Source organism: Artemia franciscana, chromosome 9 (assembly GCF_032884065.1).
Source record: "Artemia franciscana chromosome 9, ASM3288406v1, whole genome shotgun sequence".
Classification (NCBI taxonomy): domain Eukaryota; kingdom Metazoa; phylum Arthropoda; class Branchiopoda; order Anostraca; family Artemiidae; genus Artemia; species Artemia franciscana.
Genome location: NC_088871.1, coordinates 18092324 through 18112939, shown reverse-complemented (window position 1 = coordinate 18112939; position 20616 = coordinate 18092324). Strand labels below are relative to the sequence as shown.

Here is a 20616-nt window from a genome sequence, read left to right as displayed (position 1 = left end):
TTAAGCTTTTAATTCGTTGAAAAGATGGCTTACATGAAATTTTCCTCCTATAGATGTTGTTGCGAAATTATTTTAATGCATGTGTCAAATTTCATGTTCAGGTTCTCTTGCATGGTATTCTGAGTAAACGATATCATATGATATTCGCTAACATTAAAAGCCTTCATGAGCTATGGTTGTTAAAATTGGTAACTTTGTTATTTATTTAATAACAAAATCACTTTCATAATTCTAAACTAAATAAGCAAAAAGTTATCCTTGTGTGCCATAACCAGACCAAGTGATCATCCCCACTTATATAACCATATAATAATAAGAAAAAACGAATTTTTTTTTAGGTAATTGTCAAAAGATTATTAGAATGTGTTCCGTGGTTCCAACAGGTTCATCAGAAGTTCTACTTAGTTCCAACGATAAGGATTTAAAATTATATAGCTGGACCATTTTTCATAGATACATTTCAGAGCCAACGCAGTAACATTCACTAATGAACCACTAATGAATCAATGGTTGATTATTGTTCATTAATGGTTCATTATTGAATCAAAATTCAATATTGAACCACTAATGAATCACTAATTCACTAATATGCAACTTCTTTTCAATATCCTTAAAACAAGAGCTAAGAGCTCATATGGCACTTGTGACGAGGCAAGAAAAGCTAAGAGCCAAGAGATCATACGGTATGAGCTCTAGCAAAATTCTATGAATCAATAGATTGATTTAAAAGGAAAATAAGAGGCTTAATGCCGGTCAGGATTTAAAATAAGAGCTCTGAGTCACGATGTCCTTCTAAATATCAAAATTCATTAAGATCCGATCACCCACTCGTATGTTATAAATACCTAATTTTTCCAAATTTTTCCTCTCCCTTTAGCCCCCTAGATGGTCGAATCTTGGAAAACGACTTTATCAAGTCAATTTGTGCAGCTCCCTGACACGCCCACCAATTTTCATCGTCCTAGCACGTCCAGAAGCACCAAACTCGCCAAATCAATGAACCCCTCCCCCCAACTCCCCCAAAGAGAGCAAATCCAGTACGGTTCCGTCAATCACGTATCAAGGATATTTGCTTATTCTATCCACCAAGCTTCATCCCGATTCCTCCACTCCAAGTGTTTTCCAATATTTCCCCTCCAACTCCCCCCAATGTCAAAAGATCTGGTCGGGATTTGAAATAAGAGCTCTGAAACATAAATTCTTTCTAAATATCAAATTTCATTAAGATCCGATCACTTATTCGTAAAATAAAAATACCCCAATTTTCACGTTTTCCATGAATCCTGGTTTCCCCCTCCAACTCCCCCCAATGTCAGAGGATCTGGTCGGAATTTAAAAATAGAGCTTTAAAGCCCAAGACCTTCTAAATATCAAATTTCATTAAGATCTGGTCACCCTTTCGTAAGTTAAAAAACCTCAATTTTCAAAATTACCCCCCCCCCAACTCCACCAAAGAGAGCAGATCCGGTCCGATTATGTCAGTCACGTGTCTTAGACAGGTTCTTATTCTTCCCATCCAGTTTCATCCTGATTTCATCGCTTTAAGTATTTTCTAAGATTTCCGGTTCCCCTCAACTGCCCCCCCCCCAATTATGCTGGATCCGGTTGAGATTTAAAATAAGAGATCTGAGTCACGAGGTCCTTCTAAATATGAAATTTTATCCGATCACTCCTCCGTAAGTTAAAAATACTTCATTTTTTCTAATTTTTCAGAATTACCCCCCCCCCCCAAATAGAATGGATCCGTTCCAATTATGTAAATCACGTATCTAAGACTTCTGCTTATTTCCCCCACCAAGTACCATCCCGATCCCTCCAATCTAAGCGTTTTCCGTGATTTTAGGTTCCCCCACCCCAAACTCCCCCCAATGTCACCAGATCCGGTCGGGACTTAGAATAAGAGCTTTGAGACACGATATCCTTCTAAATATCAAATTTCATTGAGATCCGATCACCAGTTCGTAAGTTAAAAATACCTAATTTTTTTCTAGTTTTTCAGAATTACCCCTCCCCAACTACCCCAAAGAGAGCGGATCCGTCCCAGTTATGTCAATCATGTATCTAGGACTTTTACTTATTTTTCCCACCAAGTTTCATCCCGATCCCTCCACTCTAAGTGGTTTCCAAGTTTCAGGTTTCCCCCTCCCAACTCCCCCCAATGTCACCAGATCTGTTCAGGATTTAAAATAAGAGCTCTGAGACACGATATCCTTCTAAATATCAAATTTAATTGAGATTTGATCACCCGTTCGTAAGTTAAAAATATTCTCATTTTTTTTAATTCTTCAGAATTAACTCCTCTCCCCCCCAACTACCCCAAAGAGAGCGAATCCGTTCCGGTTATGTCAATTATGTATCTAGGACTAGTGTTTATTTTTCCCACCAAGTTTCATCCCTCCACTCTAAGTGTTTTCCAAGATTTTAGGTTTCTCCCTCCCAAGTCCCCCCAATGTCACCAGATTCGGTCGGGATTTAAAATAAGAGCTCTGAGACACGATATCCTTCTAAATATCAAATTTCATTGAGATTCGATCACCCGTTCGTAAGTTAAAAATACCTCATTTTTTTCTATTTTTCCAGAATTAACCTCCCCCCCAACTACCCCAAATAGAGCGGATCCGTTCCAGTTATGTCAATCATGTATCTAGACTTGTGCTTATTTTTCCCACCAAGTTTTATCCCGATCCCTCCACTCTAAGTTTTTTCCAAGTTTTAGGTTTCCCCCTCTCAACTCCCCCCCCCAATGTCACCAGATCCGGTGGGGATTTAAAATAAGAGCTCTGAGACACGATATCCTTCTAAATATCAGATTTAATTGAGATCCGATCACCCGTTCGTAAGTTAAAAATACCTCATTTTTTCTAATTTTTCAGAATTAACCCCCCACCCCAACTACCCCAAAGAGAGCGGATCCGTTCCGGTTATGTCAATCATTTATCTAGGACTTGTGCTTATTTTTCCCACCAAGTTTCATCCCGATCCCTCCACTCTAAGTGTTTTCCAAGATTTTAGGTTTCCCCCTCCTCCCCCCCCAATGTCACCAGATCAAGTCGGGATTTAAAATAAGAGCGCTAAGACACGATATCCTTCTAAATATCAAATTTCATTAAGATCCGATCACCCGTTCTAAGTTAAAAATACCTACCTCATTTTTTCTAATTTTTCAGAATTAACCCCCCCCCCCAACTACCCCAAAGAGAGCGCATCCGTTCCGGTTATATCAATCATGTATCTAGGACTTGTGCTTTTTTTCCCAACAAGTTTCATCCTGATCCCTCCACTCTAAGTGTTTTCCAAGTTTTAGACTTCCCCCTCCCAACTCCCCCCCCAAATGTCACCAGATCCGGTTAAGATTTAAAATAACAGCTCTGAAACATGATATCCTTTCAAACATCAAATTTCATTAAGATCTGATCAACCGTTCGTTAATTAAAAATACTTCAATTTTCCTATTTCTTCCGAATTAACGGGCCCCCACTCCCCCCAGATGGTCAAATCGGGAAAACGACTATTTCTAATTTAATCTGGTCCGGTCTCTGATACTCCTGCCAAATTGCATCGTCCTAGCTTACCTGGAAGTGCCTAAAGTAGCAAAACCGGAACCGACAGAGTTTGCGATTTCTATATGTCCCTTGGTTAATACCAAGTGCCATAAAAATCCATTTTTTTATTGTACAAGGCTTATAAATCCACGTTCACTGTTCGACAACTTGTTCTGAACTAATATGCATTTGCATTTACTTCTGTCTGCTTATCTCTTATCAATCCATACAATCGGAGGGGTTAAAATTTTGAACTCTGACAGCTGTCTGTTAGCTGTAATTCAAAATGTGTCTGCTGAAAATTTAACCAGGCTTATGTTCGTAATAAAATAAAAATTAAAAATTAAATGGTCATTTTGCGTTATCACTTTGAAAAATAATCCCTGGCAGGTTTCACAAATAATCCTAGTACATTTACAAAAAACACGCCAATTATCTCTGTGCGTGCGTTTATTCATGCGATTACAATCTTAGGGGTTTGCGTGATGCGGTCCAGTTTCCAGGATTTGATCCCCGTGGAAAACAGACGCAATTACAAGGTCATTTGAATGTCTATATGTAATCAGTAACACCTGCGTAGATTAAGCATCTGTATCGTGCCAAGTTTATTGCGCGACAAGGTCGCTTGAATTTCCATATGTGAACGCTAAACAATCGTCTTGAACCGTCTTGATGAAAAATGTCTTAAAACGTCTTGAAGAAAAAAAACGTCTTCAAGGGCTACTATCATATTTTTTTTTTAGATCCGGGTTGTTTCCCACTTGACTAGCGGCTTCGAAAAGGTCCTGAGGGGAAATCATCTTTACGAAAAAGAAATCTTGAAGAAAAAAACATCCCTAAAACTATTACATAACAACCATTTGCACGTAAAATGCAAACAATAACATCTGCTTGTTGGAAAATGCCTTGAAGAAATTCTGCCTAATATCCAGTAACTTAAAAGAACTGCCGGTACAGGAATCTATTTGAAAAGATTCCTTCTGTTAGTTTGCCATGAGGTCATTGGTCCCTAAGTTTGAAATGGAACGAAACCTTCTAGTAAAAATAAAGGTCTGACACGACAGGTGATTTTCTAAGCCATTATTCTCATTGCCCATTGTCCCAAGGTGATTTCCCAATGAAGTTAAAAACTATCGTAATTTATCACCAATATTTTTTTCATTGAATTTCTATCTAATTATACTCAACATTATAGCAGTCCCACGCAGGGGTGTCGTTCGGGGGGGCAAGGGGGGCTGTTCTTCCCCCAATAATCTTGAGAAAAAAATTATTATATACTCTATGCCCCTTGACTATCCGGATATGGAACCCTCTTGCCCCCCTCCAATAAAATGCTGGAGATTCGTCTCTGGTCCCACTGCAAGGTTTACTTAGGAAAAGGGACAATTTCAGAGTTTTCACCCTTTCTAATGCACTCAAATTTTTTGAACCGAAAATTTTTCCATACTTGAGGGTTGCCCGACGTAAAAATTCCGTAGGCTTTGAGGTCATAAAAATTAGTTCCACCTTCGATAACTGCTTTTCGTTTCCGTAACTCCTTGGCGATTGAAAATATTCCTGTCCTTTGAGTTTCAATCGGGTCGGACAGCCAACAATATTTCATGCATTTGTGGATATTTGGCTAGAATCGCGATTGCCATGCACTTGTGTGCCAAAAAATTTTTTTGGGCTTTGCTTCTTTTAGTAGTCCATTAGGCCGGGGAACCCCAAGAGTTCTGAGCTAAAACTTGACTTGCTTTTTTTTCACACAATCGGGAATTAACTCGTTTTTGTATCAAATCAGAAGTAATCTCGTTTTCGCATCGAATAAGAGCTTGTCTCGGTTTCGCTTGGTGTCATCAAATTCTATGGCTTGAACTTACATCATTATTACATTGATATTAAGAATCTTTTCACGACTCCCTTTTTTATAGTTGAAAGTGATAGGAGGGAACGATCCCCCTCTCCCCCCCCCCAAAAAAAAAAAACGCACATCATTTCCCCAAAAAGATCCAATCAAATATTGAGATAGCCATTTTTTTCAGCGTGCTTAAAAGGTAAGGAAATTATGTCTTTGAGGATGACAACCCCTCCCCCCACAGCCCTCAGGGCAAGGGTTGTAAGTTATGCTCCGGGAGTATATAATGACTCTATAGAAAGGGTGTTCGTATAACTTTCGGAGGGGACTCGTTGGAGTGGTAATCAGAAGCTCTAGTACCCTTTTTAAGAGTCAAAATGATCTCATTTTTGCAACGAATAACAGCTTGTCACGGTTTCACAGGGTGTCATCAAAACGGCTTGGACTTAACTAATTATTAGACTAATATTGAGAAATTTTTACGATTCAGGGTTAAACAAGGTGTAATTTGTCTAACTTTCAACTAACAAGCTGGTAGTTTCAAGGGTGTGGGATGGGTAGGTTGTGACAAAAAACACCTCCAATTACTCAAATTGAAATTCCTCGTAAGATTTTGATTTCAATAACATGTGAAAATGAGTGCCTGAAGGCACTCATTTTTTTTTCCAACTTTCCGTCATTCTAAGTAAAATGGCTATCCCAAACTTTCGATCTTAAGCTATGGGGGGGAAAGACTATAATGTGCCCTGGTTCAAAAAGGACGCGGTAGGGGCCTGTTGACCTCTGATTACTTTCGGCCTATTATGCGGGTACTAGGCCTTTAGATAAAGCAGCCCTCCTGTCCAAGGTAAATGACCATCCTTTCTCCATGAAGTGTTTGAAACAAAAATTAAAGACGAAAAGATTTTTACTTAGTCAATGTTACTGCGTTGGCTCTGAAATATATTTATGAAAAATGGTCCAGTTATATAATTTTAGATCCTTATCCTTGGAACTACGTAGAACTTTTGATGAACCTGTTGGAGCCACGGAACACATTCTAATGAACTTTTGACAATTACCTAAAAAAATAACGCGTTTTTTCATGATTATTTAATCGTAAGAATGAAGAAGTGGGGATGATTACTTGGTTTGGTTATGGCACACAAGGATAACTTTTTGCTTATCTAGTTGAGAGTTAAGGATTTGATTTTGTTATTAAATTTATAACGAAATTACTAATTTTAACAACCATAGCTCATGAAGACTTTTAATGTTAGCGAATATCATGTGATATCGTTCACTCAGAATACCCTGCAGAGAATCTGAACATGAAATTTGATACATGCATTAAAACAATTTCGCAACAGCATTACAGGAGGAAAATTTCGTGTAAGCCATCTTTTCAATAGCGTCGAATTAAAAGCTTAATAACCTTTTTACTACATTATAAAATGTAAATTTCAATATTTTGCCCTTATTTTAAGATCAGAATTTCACCGTGTTACGTTGATGAATAAAATTTCGTTGGATTATCTATGAAGGTACAAAGATCTTATTCGTACTATTAAATAAATAAAAAAAACAAGTTTTTTTAACGGAAAGTAAGGAGCGACATTAAAACTTGAAACGAACATTAATTACTTCGTATGTGAGAGGGGCTGCTTTCCCATCAACGCCCCGCTCTTTACGTTAAAGCTTGACTCTTTCTCTTAACTTTGCTTTTTAAAACAGTAAAAAAAACTTTAGCGTAAAGAGCGGGGCGTTGATGAGGAAGCAGCCCCTTTCACATACGAAGTAATTTCTGTTCGTTTTGAGTTTTAATGTCGCTCCTTACTTTCCGTTAAAAAAAAACTTGTTTTTTTTAATATTTAATTTCTGAACTTTTTTGAAATAAATACATGTTTTGATTTTGGCTCTCCGCAGATGAATAATTAAAACGAAATTTGCATATTTATTTTTTTTTTGGCTAAATGGCTTTCTCATAGTTTTGATCGGATGATTTTGAGAAAAAAAAGGAGCGGGGGATGAGGTCTAGTTGCCCTCCGGTTTTTCGGTTACTTAGAAAGCCAACTAGAACTTTTAATTTTTTACGAATGTTTTTATTAAGATATAGGTAACTTCTAAATTAGCTTACGTAAAAAACTTCTGTATTCTCATGTTTTTATTACGTAAATGAGGGGGTTCATCCCCTCGTCAGTACCTCGCTATTTACACTAAAGCTTAAATTTTGTCCCAATTTCTTAAGAATGGATCACAAAAGCCGTAGAATAAATAGTTGGAATTACTAAAAATACTTTAGCGTAAAGAGCGAGGTATTAGGAGGTGAGACCATCATATGCGTAATAATTTCTGTTCGTTTTAAGTGGATTTAATTCTGCTCCTTACTTGCAGTTGAAAAAAAAAATTTCAAATTTTTTTTCATTGTTTTTTTTTTAATAATACTAGAACATCCTGCACTCCCTTCATGGAAATTTTCTTCCCCCATGATAAATTTCTCCAAGGAAAGTTCCTCTAACATAATCCCCGCTTTCCACCCCCCACCCCCCCAAACCAAACAATCCCCCTGGAAATGTCTGTAAACTTCCAAATAACCATTACTATACGTAAGCACTGGTAAAAGTTTGTAACTTGTAGCCCCTCCCACGGGACTGTGGGGGAGTAAGTCGTCCCCAAAGACATAGTTACAAGGCTTTTCGACTACGTTGAATAAAATGGCTATCTCAGAATTTTGATTTGGTGACTTTGGGAAAATAATTAGCGTGGGAGGGGGCCTAGATGCCCTCCAATTTTTTTGGTCACTGAAAAAGGACACTAGAACTTTTCATTTCCGTTAGAATGAGCCCTCTTGCAATATTCTAGGACCACTGGGTCGATACGGTCACCCCTGGGAAAAAAACAACAACAACAAAACAAACAAATAAACACGCATCCGTGATCTGCCTTCTGGGAAAAAATACAAAATTCCACATTTTTGTAGATAGGAGCTTGAAACTTCAACAATAGGGTTCTCTGATACTCTGAATCTGGAATCGTTAAGATTCTATGACTTTTAGGGGGTGTTTTCCCCTATTTTCAAAAATAAGGCAAATTTTTGCAGGCTTGTAACTACTGATGGGTAAGTCTAAACTTAATGAAACTTATATATTTAAAATCAGCATTAAAATGCGATTCTTTTGATGTAACTATTGTTATAAAAATTCCATTTTTTAGAGTTTTGGTTACTATTGAGCCAGGTCGCTCCTTACTACAGCTCGTTAGAACTGTTTGACAATATTTCAAAAATCAAACTTGATCAGGGTCAGTGCCGGATCCAGGATTTGAGATTGGGTGTCTAAATGAAAATAATTTTTCTGATCAAGAGGTTCTTAGTTAAGGGGTTTGATGACATTTTTTATGCGATAGTTACATATAAGTGTAAGTAAAATTATGTCAAGTAATTGCGATCATTTCCCTCTCCTCCCAGGATACTGCCCTGCGAAAAGGTTAACATTCTTTGCAGCATTGTGGCAGAAAAATATCAATAATAATCACACAAATATCGGTAAAATACAGTATAGACAGCGCAAAAGCACTGCCTAAGTTAAGAGCGATGTGGGCAAATGCATTACTTATTTTTTTTTTTTCTTTGTTTCTTTTTTCTTTTCTTTAGACGAGGGCACTTCGTATAGAGGGGTTTGTCGTAGAAATTTTAGAAGGTTTTCATTCCATTGAAAACTGAAAGGGCTAGGTTCATTTTAATAGTCAAAAGTGATTGGAGGACAACCAGTCCCCCCCTTGACACACGCCCATCATTTCCCCGAACAGATCCAATCAAAATGTTGAGATAGTCATTATTTCAGTTTACTTGAAAGGTCTGAAAATTATGTCTTTGAGGCGGATAACCCCCCACAGTCTGCAGGACAAGGGGTTGTAAGCTATGCCCGGGGGCATATAAGGTTTTTATAGAAACGGTGACCGTTCACAATTTGGAGAGGCTCACTGAACTGGTAATCAGATGTTTTAGTGCTCTCTTTAAGAGTCAAAGTTATCGGAGGGCAGCTTACACCCCCCCCCCTTACGTTCGATTTACTGAGTCTGGGGGCAAGGGTTTTAAGTTATGCCCTGGGGTCAAATAAGCTTTTCATGGATGGGGTTGTTGGGTGAACTTTAAAGAGCCTCAATTGGTTGGAAATTTAAAGTTCTAGTTTTAAGAGTAAAAATTGAAGGAGGGTAACTACCCCCCCTTTCTCTGACACCCTCTTTTCCTAAACGCAACCGGTCATAATTGTGAGATAACCATTTTGTTCAAAATATTCCAAAAAGCATATAGTCGAAATGATAGCCTATCATTTCCCAAAACATATTTGATCAAGTTTCGCCAAACATAAACGATCATTTTAAGAGAACTCTTTTGTTTAGCATTGTTGGTCGATGCAGTAATTTTGTCTTTGGGGATGTCAACCTCCCCACAGTCCTCTGGTTAAGGGCTTTGAGTTAGGCAATCCGTTCATCATATTACATAGGCAATTCGTTCATCATTTACATAATGTTATTGAGAAGGTATGCATGTTTTATCTTTATTTTTGAAAATGACTAAGGGAAATCAGTTGAGCCTTTCAGAAAATGTTGATGGGAGTGTGACTAAATCAAAAACTGTTATGTGTATACGGATTGTCAAAAGTGGGTAAATCATGAATGACTGGGTATATTAACTTGGAACATTCAGGAAATGATTAAGGAGATCATTAAAAAGGGAATATCTGCATGCTACCACTACTACTACAACTACCACTACTACCACTGCAACCATTACTACTACAGCTATCACACTACTCCATTTACAATATTGGCGCGAAATTTGAACGAAATCAAAAGACCCTATGTATATTTACAATGTCAAAAGAGCGTATCTCAAGGACTGATTTGGTTATAAAATTTCAACTCTGAGAGAATGCTAAAAGGGAAAAATTCTCTAACTAAAAGGCAGTATGCGCACGCTACTACTAACACTTCTACTACTGCTATATTTACAACTACTAGCACTACTACTTCTATTGCAACTACTTCTATTACTTCTATAGCAGTACTTCTACTGCTATAATTACTATTACAACTATGCCTAAGGTTATGAAGGCGAAATTTTCAAGGTCTTTTTTTCTGGCGTGGGGGGTGAAATTATCACAATAGCTAACACAAATAATATAGGAGTTTTGGTAGAGGAACAGCAAACGGATTAAGCATCTTCTTACAACATAAAAATAAAGTACTTTAGAATTTCAGTTTTTTTTTGCCGTTTAATTCGGTATCACTCCTGCACAATGGCTTAGTCCAACGACTGGCTCTTTTTTTGTTCTGAAAAGGACATATCATAATTAGTTTGTAGAGAAGTTCGAAGTAAAACCATCTTGGTAGTATTAGGACTATACACTAGCTTAAGAATTTGTATCTTGACTTGAAATTCCCTGTTGTATATAGAGAAATAACCGGATTTCCACAGTTCATATTATGACTTATTTGGTCTTCATTTCGAATAATGCTAAAGCATATTTCTTACAATTATTAATCACTATTGGTATCATAGCTGGTTAGACCAAGATTTTACCTGATAGGTCGATCCATTATTTTTGAGTGCCATTCTATTACTTTGGGGCTATTAAAAAAATATTTATTTTTATGCTTATAATTTTTAAGGGTAATTTTAATTTTATACTGAATGTTACTGATTTTACATCTGGTGTAAGACTATGAAAAGCTTTATGCATTAGTTTATTATTGTCAGGCTATGTCACTTTTGACTCCTAAATCAATATTCCTGTATTTTGTGCCTGGCTTTTGTGTTTTCAGTAAAGAGCTAGTTTCTTATAATCCTAGAAAGAAAGGGAAACATAATTAGTTGGTTTATTTGTACTAGTTTTATTGATATATATTAAATACGCTGTGAAGTATTAATTTTTGTTCGTTTTAAGTTTCAACTTCGCTCTTTACTTTCCTCGGAAGAATTTTGTTTTTTAAAATTAATCTTTGCTTTTTTGATTGAAATTTAATGTAGAAACAATACCGCCATGATCTTTTTTATTTACACGAAATAATTTCTGTTCGTTTTAAGTTTTAATGTCGTTCGTTACTTTCAGTTGAAGACTTATTTTTTTTATATAATTTCTAATCATCACCGATCTAGGGGAGATAAGACACCTCTAGAGAATACTGCAGGCAACCTTGACAGTTACGAAATCTTTCAGTTTACAAAAAAAAGTTTATTATCCATACTTTGCAAAACAATACGTGTTTAGGCACTGAAAACGGAATTGTAGCTACAGTTTCAATTGCACAGCGGTCTTAGCCATGATGTAATTGTCTTCTCATTGTGTATTCATGTATTATCAATTAGTTAGCTTTAGCTTTTATAGTATGTTTCTCTACAAGGAAATACAGCCATCACACGTGGCTATTACTTTTTTAATGAAAATAAAAGATCAGAATATTCCATTATGTTACACTTCCCCCTCCACAATGAGGTGCCACTACTTAAACTTTGTCTGAGCATCGTTAGTTACAATAGTAGAGCAAGGATTCCTTTACAACAGGAAAAAATGAAGAATTCTTTAAATATAAGATTTAGGAGTTTGTATGTTAGGAGCCTGCAAATACTCAAACTATTTATAAAAGTAGATAAACACCTTCGATAATATGTTAAAGCTTTTTAGGTAGCTTAACGACAGGAATTCTCAATTTTACTTTGTCCAAAGTTTAGTCTCCGCAAATGCATAAGAAATCTCCCTTCATCTTGTCCAGATATACTAGTCACTGAAAAGTTAAACTGCTACCAAATGCTAAGACATAGCACAGGGAAGAAAAAGGTGTTGGTCACATATTTCACAAAATGCACAATTTGACCAGTTTGTCGTAAATTGTCAGATTGTTACGAGGATTTCCACACATTGGCATTCTTCTGCATGGCTGGCCCAAAAGTATACAAGGTTAATACGTGTAATGAATAACAAAAAAAAACATTATAGCAACGTATTAAGTATCATTTTAATTACCTAAGAACATTTTTCAAGAACTAAGAAAGCTATAACTGAGAAGTCAATGTATATTTGACCTGCCATTCTTACTTTTTCACAGTTGCATAAGCACCAGCTTCCTTCTAGAGTCCTTTGATAAACGTAATAATGACCACTGTTAAACTGAGACCCACTAAGAATGACGAAAGAAAATGCACGGTAGTGTTCTGATGACACATACAGATCATAATATTGCCGCAGACTCAGATGACGCTCATGTGTCTTCCTCAGGTGTACGTTGCCCGGACAAAAATCTACTATTCTTCTATTTATTTTACCTGAATGTGCTCTTCTATCCAGATCTACAGCAAGAAATTTAGGAGCGTGGGTGAATATAGCCTGAAGCCGACCATTTGGACAAATACCTGCTGGTGGAAATAGGTAGAGTACTTTATAAAATTTTTGTGTCCGTCGTATCTATGATCTCTTGATTGGTACGTGCTTGAGGATTCAGGACTGAAGGTACAGGAGAATAGCATGCTTCTGTATCATCTAAAATTGTTGAACCAATCTTAGTCCATTGACAAACTGAACAAGTTAAGTATTTCTTAACTTTCTAAGGGAATAAATCATGCATGTGGCTATCGGTGTCATTTGTAGCATTTTCATTATTTATAGTCGTTAAAAGTATTTCCCAGAACTCACTAAGTGACTGCTGTTGCTGTTCTGAGAATCCATATTGGATAGGCAGTAAATTTCTCAAATCTTTTGCTCTTTCACAGTGCCTCAGTGACGAAAAAGCAAAGGACTTCACCCCTTGTGCAACATCTCCTTGTAATTTTCCGAAAACCTAAAAAATGTACTATGTAGATTGAAAAGGCACTGAAGTGCCGAATTACCATAGCAAGAAACACCATCATCATTCTTTAACCCATTTCTACCAGCAACAATGCGATATTGAAATGAGGATTTTTTCCCCCTATTTTCTGAAATGAGGAAAATTTTTCTCAGGTTCGTAACTTTTGATGGGTATAATTGATCTTGATGAAGCTTATATATTTAAAATTAGCATTAAAATGCGATTCTTTTTATGTAACTAATGGTATCAAAATTTCAATTTTTAGAGTTTCGGTTACTATTGAGCCGGGTCACTCCTTACTGCATTTCGTTACCACGAACTGTTTGACTTGATATATAGAAAGACCTTATGTCTCACATGCTCCATTTTCAATTTGAATCGGATCCGGGGACATAGGGGTCTGGAGAAGGGAAACAAAAATCTTGGAAACCGGAAATCTTGGAAAACGCTTAAAGCGGAGAGATCGGGATGAAACTTGATGGGAAGAACAAGCACTAGCCATAGATGCGTGATTGACAAAATTAAAAGAGATCCGTTCTCTTTGGGGGAGCTTGGGGGTGTTAATTTGGAAAAAAAAGAAAAAAAAGAGGTATTTTTAACTTAAGAACGGGTGACCGGATCTTAATGAAATTTGTTATTTAGAAGGAACACATGTCTCAGAGAACTTATTTCAAATCCCAACCAGATCTGTTGACATTGGGGGGGGGGGTCGGAGGGGGAAACCGGAAATCTTGGAAAACGCTTAGAGTGGAGAAATCGTGGACAGCAGAGGTCATGGACAAATGATTGACGTAACCGGACTGGGTCTGCTTTCTTTTGGGGAGTTAGGGGTTGGGATTCAGTGCTTTGGCGAGTTTGGAGCTTCTGGACGTGCTAGGACGATGAAAATTGGTAGGCATATCAGGGAGCTGCATAAATTGACTTGATAAAGTCGTTTTCCCTGATTCGGTCATCTGGGGGGGCTGAAGGGAGAGAAAAAATTAGAAAAAATTAGGTATTTTTAACTTACAAGTGGGTGAGGGTTTTAATGAATTTTAGTATTTAGAAGGACCTCGTGACTCAGAGCTCTCATTTTAAATCGAGACCGGCATTAAGCCTCTGATTTTCCTTTAAGATCAATCTATTGATTCTTAGAATTTTGCTAGAGCTCATGCCATATGAACTCTTGGCTCTTCCGGCCTCGTCCTCTTAGCTTTTGTTTAGATAGGGTCTTGAAACCGTTTCAACACGGTTCTCTGATATTTGATTTTTAAGGTGCAATTCTTGTCAAGATCACCCACCTTTTTGGGGGTATTTATTCTATTTTTCCTAAAGTTTGGCGAATTATCTTAGACCCCCTAAGTTAGGTAGGTATTTTTTAAACTTAATAAATCCTAAATACTTTGAATCGCCATAAAAAGCCAATTTTGTGTATATATATATTGTTACTAAAACTCCTTTCTTAGAGTTCAGCAACTATTACCACGACTCACTCCTTACTTACAATTCGTTTCTTTAAACTCTTCGATAAATTTCTTTTAATTTTATTGTCACCCCATAGGTTTTAAGGAAGAAGATTGTCTCCAATAAAGGGTTTGCTGTGCATATTTGGGAATAACTGCACCGCTCTGCATCATTACTGCCTCTGAATCTCTGAGACTGGAAAGCCTAGTACACAGTTTTACGATCATTAAACCGATCCAGTTTCTCGAAATTTTCACTCAGCTATTTTTTAGCACCCTTTGACCAAAATTGTTGTTTTGTACTACAAACTGGCAAAAAACGCCACTTTGCTGTCTCACAATCTTTTTTACATAAGGGCAACAAAACTTTTAGTTCCCTTTCTATTGAGCCTTCTCCAGATACACTGGGATCTATGATTCTGCAAGATCAATTCTCAGGAAATTAAAAATAAACACTTATCCGTGGTAAAAATATAATATTTTGCATTTTTTTAAATTCTGGCCTTGAAACCTTTACAGCACAGTTCTCTGATACTTGAATTTTATGGTGTAATTTTTGTCAAGATCACTCTGCTTTTTGGGGGTATTTGTTCTCTTTATCCAAAAATTTGGCTAATTTTCTTAGACTCGTAGCTTTGGTAGGTATTTTTTTAACTAAACAAATTTTAAATACTTTGAAACGCCATAAACAGCCATTTTTGTATAAATGTTTTGTTACTAAAACTCCTTTTTTAGATTTCCGGCAACTATTAGCAGGAGTCACGCCTTACTTACAATTGGTTACTTCGAACTCTTTGACAAATTTCTGTAAATTTCATTGTGACCCCATAAATATCTTCCTATCTACTTAGCTTTAGTTGTCAAAATTCAATTTTACTTGACGTAATAATGTTTATGTAACTGTTTAGATGAAAAAGTTTCTCATTCTAGTAAAAGAAATAAACAAAATTAAAGACAAGCTCACCTTGAAACTGTTATATTTAAAACCAAAACTGAATTATACATGCGTGAAATTATTTCTCTAAAACGTATAAAATACAAGCGTAAGGTGTTTTTGGAAAACAATGTTTATAAACGATTATTTTTCAGGTAGTACTTCTGTTTATAGTTTATTCTCTGGTCGCCGCTCAAGAAGAAGTCCATGAAAATCAAGGGCAAGAAAATGATATATCCCGTCTTGGGTACCTTCTCAGTGTGTTGACTGACGGCCTGCTTGGACTTGATGACGAAATCGAGCAAAACAATGAGCTAATTACAAGAGGCCCGTCTGGATTTTCAACATTTCATCCAGGCTTTCCAAACTTCGCCTTTCAAAAACCTCCTGTTGTGATTCACAAGCCGATATTTATACCAGTGCCTGTGCCTAAACCGATTCAAAAACCGATATTTATACCTATATCCCTACCAAAGCCAATCCAAAAGCCAATATTTATACCTGTGCCTGTGCCAAAGCCAGTATTCGTCCCAAAGCCAATATTCGTCATACAAAAGCCTAAGCCTAGCTTTGCTGGTTTTCATCCAGGCCTTGGAGGTCTCTCTTCGGGATTCAGTAGTGTGTTTGGATCTCCTGGCACTTTGGGTACATCATTTGGATTTCCGTCTCAGGGCATTGGATCTGGCTTTATACATTAGTCAAAAGTGTATTGTCCGTGTTTTTCTATTACAAATAAAAGCCCTTTGCACATTGATTTCTTAGAGTCTAAATTTCATTTCCAACATGGTTAGAAACGAAACATATTGAAAAAAAAAGATTAAGGGAAAATCAAAGCTTACACTAGAATCATTATAGCGAATTTAAGGAAATGTAAAGCTACATAATATACAGTCTTGATAAATAGTTAGCTAAAAAAGAAGTTTTTCTACTGAAAGTTAGCAAGTATACCTAAACTAATAACGAGAATAACTGGCACATATCTGGATCTACACTGAATGTGCACCGAAGGAATCATGAATTGAAGAGTCAAACTAAAAATTAATTAGAAAATAATAAATGAAGAATTTTTATTAAAATGATCCTAATCCTTTTGGATGAACTCGGTGCTTAAAAACCTTATAGCAGCCTATAATTGGAATAAAGGTTATTTATACACACACACACACACACACACACACACACATATATATATATATATATATATATATATATATATATATATATATATATATATATATATATATATATATATATATATATGTTAAATTGCTGTGTCAAACTTCAACAATCTACATGCTCATAGTTAGTTTTGATTTAGTTCAACATCCACCTAAATATTAACCTTAAAACTTAAAATTTATTAACTTTTTTTTATTATTTTATTTTTTATTAAATTAAAAAATTTATTTTATTAACCTTAAAAGCTTTAATACCTTTAGCTTATGTAGTGACAATAGCTGTAGTAACAGTATACACATAGCGCCTTTGGTTTTCTTCAACATGCCCCTAAACACACGCTGAAAGTTTCAACTAAATAGTAGTAGGGAATCAGCAGGGGTGCCTACCACCAACCCTCAGGCCATTTGAACCTTTTTTTCATAAGCCGGGAGGAATATAATTTGCATAATCTTTAAAATATATTCAACATTCATTGAATAAGAGAAATGACCACTTGAGAAAAACCGGTTTATTTGGAATAAAATGTAGAATCAACGTAATCAGAGGAATGGCCGCTTAAGTAACTTTTATTTGATTTTAAATGGACTAATAGAGTTCATAATATAGTAATCAACTTTTCTTTTTTAGAGGGAACTTAAAGTCATCCATGTCCTAGTTACAAGGGCTCCCCAATGCCCTTCGCCAAAATATTTTCACCCTTTTTTGAACTTAGAATTATTTTTTGAACTTAGAATTGTTTTTTTTCAATGTGATTTTTTAAGTCGGAAATCTTTTCAACTCCTTTTGGGGGAATCAGAAATATTTTCAACTTTTTTTCATGTCTGAAAATGACATTAAATATACTTATAACAAAAGAACTTCACTTATGATATTTTCAAAGTAATATATAATAATGATAATGTTTATAGTGAAAAAATAATAATGTTTATAGTGACCTTTTTCTTCTGACTTATTTTTTAACTTACAAGTTTTTCAAATTTTTTTCATGTTTGAAAATGACATTGCAACAGGTTCATTTTAGAATTGGGTATGATAGCTGGTAATGTGGTTGACATAGACAATTTGAAATGATTTCTACGTAATGATTTCTACGTGACAGGTTATTAGCAAATGGTTCTTTCAAGTGAATATTTTTGGAAGGATGCCATATGACAATAGATTGTTAAATTGGTAAAAATGTTAGACTTAAAACAAGGATTTGTCTTGCAACTGGCCTGTTTTAAGTAAATGTATGATGTTACATCCTAGAAAGAAGCTTGAATCAAGGAATGTACCCTGAGTCACCATTAAATAAAAGAACTTTTGAGTACAAAAAAAGAGCTATTAGGTAAATTCTGAGTGTCTTAGTTGCTGACTGAGTATCAAAAAATTTAATAAAAGCACTATTGAGTAGAATAAACTCAGGTGATTGACAAATTCCGAGTGTTTTAGTTGCTGACTGAGAATCAAGAATTTGACTAAAGCACTTTCAGTACAACAGACTCAGCTAGTTGGTAAATTCTGTGTGTTTTAGTTTCGGGATGAGCATCAGAAATTTAATATATCCAATTTTGACTGCAATAAAATATTCAGAATGTTTTAGTTACCGACTGGACACAAAATTTTTTTATAGAATTTGTTTTGAGTACAACAAACTGTGTTAGCTGGTAAATTCTGTGTGTTTCAGCTACAAACCCAGTAACAAAAATTTAATGAAGTCACTTTAGACTACAACAAACTCAACTAGTTGATGAGTTGTTTTACTTCCAAGTTGAGTACCAAAAATTTAATGAAAGCATTTTTGAGTACAACAATCCCAGCTAGTTGGTAAATTCTAAGTCATTTAGTTACCAGCTGGGAATCGGAAAAATGAGTAAAAACACTTTTGAGTACAACAAACTCAGCTACTTTGTAAATTCCGAATGTTTTAGTTGCTGATTGTATAACAAAAATTTAATGAACGCACTTTTGAGTACAATAAACTCAGCTAGTTGATGAACTCTATGTGTCTGACTTGCAGGCTTAGTACCAAAGATTTAATAAAAACAGTTTTAAATACAACAATCTTAGCTAGTTTGTAAATTCCGATTCCTTTAGTTACCGACTGGGTATAAAAAATTTTTAATTAAGGCACTTTTAAGTACAACAAACTCAGCTAGTTGGTATATTGCGAGTGTCTTAGTTGCTGATTGAGTAACAAAAATTTAATGAAAACACTTTTGCGGACAAAAAACTTGGCTAGCTGGTACAAAAAATTTAATTAAGGCACTTTTAATTACAACAAACTCAGCTAGTTGGTATATTGCGAGTGTCTTAGTTGCTGATTGAGTAACAAAAATTTAATGAAAGCACTTTTGCGGACAAAAAACTTAGCTAGTTGGTACATTCCGAGTATTCTAGTTGCCGATTACAACAGACAGAGCTAGTTGATAAATTCCGTGTGTTTTGCTAGCTGGCTGAGAGCCGATATTTAATAAAGGCACTTTTGAGTACAACAATCCCAAATAGTTGGTACTATCCAAATGTTTTGCTTACCGACTGGGTATCAAAAAATTTAATAAAGGCAATTTTTAGTACAACAAACTCAGCAAGTTGATAAATTCCGTAAGTTCTAATTGCAGACTGGGTACCCAAAATTTAACAAGAACACTTTTGAATAAAAGAAAACTCGACTACTTGGTAAATTTCTAGTATTTTAGTTGTTGACAAAGTAAAAACAAATTAGCAGAAACACTTTTCAGTTCAGCCAACTCAGCCAGTTGATAAATTCTGAATGTTTTAATGGATGGCTGAGTGCCAAAAAAATTTCATTAAGCAACTTTTGGGTACAAAAAGCTCAACTAGCTGATAAATTACATGTGTGTTTAAACTGCAGAATGAAAATCAAAAATTAAATAAAAAAACTTTCAAGCACAACAAACTGAGCTAGTTGATAAATTTCAAGTGTTCTGAATAAGTAATAAAAAATCAACGAATGCGCTTTTGAGTACAACAAACCCAGCTAGTTGATAAATTCTGTGTGTTTTGCTTGCTGGCTGAGTACCAAAACTTAAAAGAAAAGCTTTTGAGTACAATAAGCTCAGCTAGTTGGTAAATTCCAAGTGTTTTAGTTACCAACTTAGTACCAAAAAAATTAATAAAAGCACTTTTGAGTACAGCAATCTCAGTTAGTTGAGGCTATACTTTGATACTTAGCTTAGTTACAAACTAAGTATCAAAAAATTTAATGCAGCACCTTTGACTACAACAAACTCAGCTAGTTGGTATAGTCCATGCGTTTTAGTTGCTGACTGAGAACCAGAAATTTAACAAAGGTACTTTTTAGTACAACAAACTTAGCTAGTTGATAAACTCTGTGTGTTGTAGTTGCAGGCTGAGTACCAGAAAATTAATATCTGTACTTTTGAATAGAACAAAATCAGCAAGTTAATAAATCCCAAATGTTTTAGTTACTGACTCATTATAAAAAAATTAGATAAAGGAGTTTTGACTGTAAAAAACTCAGCTACTTGGTAAATTCCGATTGTTATAGATAATAACTGTGCAATAAAAATTTGTTAACAACAATCTTGAGTACAAAAAATTGATAAATTCCGTTTGTTCTAGTTGGTGAGTAAGTAACAAGAATTTAATGAAAGTGCTTTCGAGTACAACAATCTCTATTAGTTTTTCAATTCCGTGTGTTTTAGTTACCGTTTGGGTATAAAAAATTAATCAAAGCACTTTTGAAAACAACAAACTCGTCTTTTTGGTATATTCTATGCGTTTTAGTTGCTGACTGAGTATCAAAAATCTAACAGTGCAACAAACTCGGCTAGTTGATAAATTCTGTGTGTGTTGGAGTGTGTTGGAGGCTGAATACCAGAAAATTAATAAATG

The 20616-nt window shown here is 35.5% G+C and overlaps 2 protein-coding genes across 2 annotated transcripts in view; both read left to right on the top strand.

Annotated features, from left to right (window-relative positions):
* LOC136031086 (tRNA (guanine-N(7)-)-methyltransferase non-catalytic subunit wuho-like) overlaps positions 1 to 20616 on the top strand; it is a 118490-nt gene that overhangs the window by 63627 nt on the left and 34247 nt on the right. The gene's annotated exons all lie outside the window — the stretch shown is intronic.
* On the top strand, positions 6838 to 16327 carry LOC136031079 (tetra-peptide repeat homeobox protein 1-like). Its single transcript, XM_065710350.1, has 2 exons — positions 6838 to 6902; positions 15735 to 16327. The coding sequence occupies exons 1-2, from the start codon at positions 6897 to 6899 to the stop codon at positions 16275 to 16277; spliced, it is 549 nt and encodes a 182-aa protein (XP_065566422.1). The 5' UTR covers positions 6838 to 6896; the 3' UTR covers positions 16278 to 16327.